Source organism: Macrobrachium rosenbergii, chromosome 42 (assembly GCF_040412425.1).
Source record: "Macrobrachium rosenbergii isolate ZJJX-2024 chromosome 42, ASM4041242v1, whole genome shotgun sequence".
Lineage (NCBI taxonomy): Eukaryota > Metazoa > Arthropoda > Malacostraca > Decapoda > Palaemonidae > Macrobrachium > Macrobrachium rosenbergii.
Genome location: NC_089782.1, coordinates 55611762 through 55617761, shown reverse-complemented (window position 1 = coordinate 55617761; position 6000 = coordinate 55611762). Strand labels below are relative to the sequence as shown.

The window sequence follows — 6000 nt, the reverse complement described above, 5'->3', positions numbered from 1 at the left end:
CGACTGTAGGCAAATGGACGACAGTCGAAAGGCCTCGCAGCATTCCAGTGATTCACTTTCCTTCGTGGATTTTGTCTTTATTTATATATGCATCACATTCCATATGTTCGTGATTCAGTTATATATATATATATATATATATATATATATATATATATATATATATATATATATATATATATATATATATATATATATATATATATATATATATATATATATATATATATATATAATTGTGTGCGCGCGCGCGCACTAGCGGGAGGTGTGTAACGTAAGTTTGGTAAGCAGCAATATTTAATTTACTGTCATAAGAAATTATTTTACTTTGCAAATGACGATACTTTCAAAATTACAAGCTTCGTGTTTCTACTATAATACTCTACTAATGAAACACTTATGATAAAATTATGATTTAGTGATATTTGCTTTACTTTCATAGAACAGACATTTCATCACTATGTAAATGACGATACAGTCGAAAATCCAGGTTTCATTTTATATTTCGATGCTGAATGTAAACAATATGAATTCCGGCGAGAAAATATTCTTTAAGCGTTTAATTCTTGTGTCCAAATTTGCAAGATTTCTATGGAAATTATTTTGACGTTGAGTCGATTATTGTGGAGGAAAATATCAAATCTGTGGGACCTGGGCTGGCTGACTCTCAGTCTTTAAGGACTGACTGACTGACTGACTGACAGACTGACTGACTGGGCGGAGAAGCGAGCTGCGAGCCCGCGAGATGATCATGTTGCTGGGCATCCTCAGTCCTCAGTCCTCAGTCCTCCTCAGTCAGTCCTAACGCGAACGGTGAGCCAAACAACCTCTCCTCGCGGGGCGAAATTATTCAGATTACTCTTGTTGTTTCGTGTCCATTTCCCTGTGTGAGAATGGCAACGGCTGAACAGCTCATCGAAGATTTTGAGACCTACGGCATAGCCATATCAGAGAAAGAGCTCGTAGAGAAATGTAAGTGTTATTTTAGGTAGATCAATTACTTGCTATAAGACGGCAGAGACCGATGTGAGAGAGAGAGAGAGAGAGGATGCCCACCGTTGGTTATGGTCTGTATGGTAGGCTTACCTTCATTGTCTTGGCTAGAACTTGGGTAGGGCAGTAGTTGTCCGAATGCGTAGGCTTTGTAGGCCATTCATGGAAAGTTGGGTTGGAGATATGAGCCAAGGGTCGCCTTGCGTAGGCCTTTGAGGTGGGAAATGATGCGGAAGCCGAGTGTAGGCCTAGGCTAAGGCCGGGAGAAAAGGCCTACTCGGCTAAAGACAGGCCTCGAAGGGAGAGAGTAGCCCACCAATAAGAGGCCTACAATGGCCACAAGTCGCGGAAACTGGGCTAAATGACCAAATAGCGTCCTGTCAGTTGTTAGACTTGGACTACAAGTAGCGTAGGCAGTAAAGTTGTAAAAGTAGCCTCAGTCATTGTGGTGGAAATGTTTCACGCTTTAGCCCCTTGATATGATAGTGAAGGAGAGCAATGTCAGTTTGTGTGACTGCAAGGCCCCCACCTCCGCGAAATATATAGCTGTTGTTCAGCCAACATTGAGAGGCAGACTTTGAGGGACCACCTGTTGCTTCCCCACCTCTGCTCAGAGCCACTCTGCAGTTCCTGCAGACAGGCCGGCTTTGAGTTTATTTTTTGTCCAAGATGTATGAATATGTAACAGACAATTGTGTAGCCTGTATTCCACAGAAAGCGCTGTGTGCTCTGTTGTCAGTGGTCATTGTTCCTACACAATATACAATCCATTGTTGGTCATATGAGGAGCTCTTGGTTTTCCCTGTGCCCTGCCTGCCGCTCTGCGTCACTTTCTACGTTCTTTTGTGTAATTGTGTACAGCCTATGTCTGCATATATTTGTTTTTGAGAAATGCAAACCCACAAATCAGACAGTAAGTTGTCTGAGCGAAAGGTTGGTTCCCGGCGTGTGCGTGCGTCCCCCTTTGGAAGTGGGGGCTGTGCCACGGTTCTCGCCGAGTCCCCGTGACTCGGGAGCATCTAGTGCGTGGCGTCACTGGCACTAGTTCCAGGAGGTCACCTTCCCAGGTTAGTACAGTGCCTATCTCTATCCATTTCTCTTTGGACACTCAGGTAGAGAGAGCAGCCTAAAATTGTCCCGTACGTGATTCGAGAGCTTTGGGTGCACGGACCTCCAAGGAGAGCCGTGTCACCCCAGGTACTTGGGTTTTATTGAAACTGTGAGTCACCTCTCCCGGCACCGCAGAGTCAGCTCCACTGACTGGTTCAGGCTCTGCTCAAGAGAGAGTGAGTGATTAGCATGCAGGTGCTGCCTCACCCCCTGCCAGTGCTTGCCCGAGTATGCAGCCTGGGTCCCGTATACGTGTAGCCGACTCATGAACCCGTGCACCTGGAGAAGTTCGGGCAGGTCCCCCACACAGTCTTCTTCTCGTCTAGAGGCCACAGCCTCGAAGAAGGCTGTAGCACGTCAGAAGGACAGCCCAAGTTCATGTCTGAGAGTGCATGATCACTCCCCCCAGGTCGGTCCGAGTTCACATTCAAGTGAATGAGTATACTCACCTGGTGATAGCTTCCGTGCACGTTCATTCTCCTTGGGACAGCCACCCCCCCACGTTCATGTGAGCGGGTTCGCTCTCCTAGATCCAACTTGTGCAGCCATCATCACTGTGGGTTGACGATCGCTCACGGCTTTCTTCTCCTGCTGGGGCTTGAGCTTCTGACAGGACAGGAAAGAGTGCACGGCCCCTCTCACCTATTCTCTCAACCTCCTGGGGTTATACTGGGAGCCGTGGGGTGGACAGAAGGGTTCGTGGTTGGGTTGCATTGTCCCAATGCAGCCCTACCACGAAGGCTTATGTTCCAGATTTGGTCCTTGGATCAACCTGGTCATATGCCCAAGTGGTCGAGCAGGGGCCTGGGGGTTCTGTTGAGGTTCTCCCTCCTGCCGGGAGAGTAGAATGGAAGGACCATTTTATGGAAGGATCCGAGGGTCCTTTCCCTCAGGACCCGGATACTCCGGCTGATATACAGGTCTTTTGTAGAGATCGTGAGGCTGATTTGTCAGCACGACAGTCTCAAGGAAGGGGCCATGGACACATCTGTGGATCAACCGTCTGGCCTCGAAGCTTTCTGGGGACCTAAGAAAGAAGCCAGGGCTTCTTTGGGCTTGCCGTGATCCGATCTTACTGAAGGGATTTTGGAGCAGGGGAATTCACTTTTCTCTAGCCGCTTGGTTAAGATGCTTCCTCCTCTGCCTCAACAGAAGCACTACTACACACCCTTGGAGAAGCCATCGCCAACCAAACAGGTTGACCTGGACTTGGTTCGTCTGGGTCCAGGTCTGTCACTGCAGCAGCTGAGTGCAGAAGGTATCGCCCTCATGCAACAGGAAGCAGCAAACCTGGAATTGACTGCCATGGCAGCGTTCCAGGAAATCTCTTGGTTGGACATGTGGTCTCTCAGTGTCCAAGGCCGCTCCCTGCTCGGTTTCCATAACCCCAGAGGAGGAGTCCACCTTTGGGAGACTATGCCGGTCTGGAGGTAGAGCTATCACCTACCTGACCCACCAGACTGCAAACCTGTGGGGAAACTTGGTACTGAAGAGGAGGGATGCTGTCCTGACTCGGGTATCCAAGTTCATGGGCCCAGAATTGGCTTTGGCTTTGAGGAATGGACCGATGCTGGGTTCTGCCTCTTTCTTCCCTCGAGAGTTGGTAGATGCTGTGGTAGACAAGCGCCGAGCCAAGGACAACGACCATCTTGTCCACCATGCACTGGCAAAGACTTTGAGATCTTTGCGAGCCAGTGCAGCCCAACCTTCTTGTCAGGCTGGCACTTCATCTACAGGCTCTAAGATGTCCCAGGCTTTGAAAGGTTCTTGTGGGAACACCCAGCTTTCTTCTGCCCCTGCCAGGAAGGGTGTGCAGCCATGCCCCATTAGCCCTCCTTCCAATCAGGGAAAGGGGTCAAGGGTAAGAAGAAGATAGGAGGATGCTGGGGGTGACGTTCTCCACATACTGCCATTGGTGGGGGGGTTGCCTAACGAGCCTTTGGGCAACATGGCAGTGATATGGAGCTGAGACCTGGGTAGTGGATGCCCTTTGGGATGGGTATTGACTTCCCTTCGAGTCTTGGCCACCCCTCACCAACAACCCAGTCCATTGCCAAACATACATTATTGGCTCGCGGAAAGATCTCGCCCTTCGGGGGGGAGGTGGAAACGATGCTGAAAAAAAATGCTGTGGACATCGTGACAGACTGGTCCCTAGGCTTTTACAGCTGAATCTTTTTCATAAAGAAAATGACGAGGGGTTGGAGGCCGGTCATAGATCTTTCTCCCTTGAGCGGATTCGTTCACCAGACTTGTTTCATGATGGAAACAACACGTTCTGTGCTCGCAACCATCAGGGAGTTAGACTTCATTCTTATGGTGGACCTGAAGGGTGTGTATTTCCAAATATCCATCCACTGGTCCTCTCGCAAGTACTTCCGCTTTAGCCTCAGGGAGGCAGTGCTCTAGTTCAGGGCACTTTGTTTCCGGCTCTCAGCTGCTCCCCTAGTGTTCACGCAGGTGTTCACCCTAGTGTTGTCTTGGGCCCATTCGCACGGGATACGTCTCCTGAGGTATCTCGACAATTGGCTACTCCTGGTGAGCTCTCTGTCGCAGTTGCTCCAGGATGGATCGTCTTCTCGAGCTTTGCCGCAACCTAGGTGTGGTAAACTTGGAGGAGTTCAATCTCATACCCAAGCAGAGAATAAAGTACTTGGGCATGCTGATAAATAGAGCAGTAGTGAGAGTCTTCCCCTCAGACTTGTGTATCATTAGGTTCAGGGAGGCAGTGCAGTTGTTCCTGGTCAAGGTTGTGATTCGGGAGCACGGCTTCACCTTCATTCCCTCATGCTTGGACCTACAATCGTCAAGGTTGTGAACTGTGTTACCCCAGGTACGCGTGGTTTAACTAAACTCCGAGTCACTGCTGCCAGCTCCTTGGAGTCAGCTTCAATGACTTTGTTCCGACACAATATCCAAACCCTCGGTCCTTTACATTAGGGATTACTTTCAGGCGTAGGCTGGAAAACGGCCGTTGAACTTCAGACAAGGTGGTTAGGCAGTTTACTGTCCAGGAGGCGGAATTACCGCCTGCCCGGATGTAAACATTCCAATTTGCTTTCGGCCGTCGTAGTGTTTGGACGTTGATCTTCGCCGCTCTCTGCCTGACAGCAATTTTTCTTCTCTTTGGTGGGAAATTCTTTGTTTTTTCTTTCAATTATGGAAAAACCAACTAAGCCCTCCTATCCCCAGCGTGTGTGTCCCGGGGTAGGGGGGAAGAAATGCAGTTCTTTTCGATCTCGAGTCGACGTGGACCCACACGCCCTCTGTACATCTTGCAGGGGACGTGTGTGTTCACGCCGACGATCCCTTGTAGTGAGTGTTGTTTGTGGTCCTCCAAGCAATGGGACAAGTTCTAAGGGAGGAGATGTTAAAGCCTACCAAGGAGTCGTCCGAGGGAAATACGCCCCTGACGACTCTGTTGGTGGCGAATGTGTCGGGCTCGTTTCTCTCTCCCGGCGAACTTCCCCTTCTCGCTCCCTCTCCCTCGGGTGAGGACTCTCCCTCCCCTTCCTCTTACGTTTCTTCGTTTGTGGAGGGGCGCGGGGGAGAGTTGGACCGCGACATCCTCTTGGAAGTCTCTTCCCGTTCCGGAGGGGAGTTTTTTCCTCCAGAGCGAGTAGAGGCTTCGCTTTCTAACCTGACTCTTGCTTCAGGTCCCGGACTGGATAGCCAGACACTGAATCCCAGCACATCCTGGCTACACCTGGGCCTACCTGGCTCAGCACCGGAGGGATTGGCTCCCCTGCCCCCCCCCTCCAGTCACGACCCACGCGGCAACGACAGCCACTACGACAACCGTCACCTTCTCGAGGTTCGTCCAGATGCCGATTTCAGTGGCTTTGCACCTGGACACCCAAGTGTCGGCGTCATCCGCGTGCCAGCACGCTGTTCCAC

At 50.2% G+C, this 6000-nt stretch overlaps 1 protein-coding gene across 4 annotated transcripts in view; it reads left to right on the top strand.

The window, feature by feature from the left end:
- The first annotated feature begins 618 nt into the window (after positions 1-618).
- The window catches only part of DNApol-alpha73 (DNA polymerase alpha subunit B), a 172547-nt gene continuing 167165 nt past the window's right edge, over positions 619-6000 (top strand). Inside the window, exon 1 of one of the 4 annotated variants that reach the window (XM_067086508.1) lies at positions 619-972. In XM_067086508.1, coding sequence (XP_066942609.1) covers positions 894-972 — 79 coding nt within the window. In that variant the 5' untranslated portion in view covers positions 619-893. Of the gene's footprint in view, positions 1077-6000 lie in introns of all 4 variants that reach the window. The other 3 variants (XM_067086507.1, XM_067086510.1, XM_067086509.1) reach the window with 3 other exon arrangements.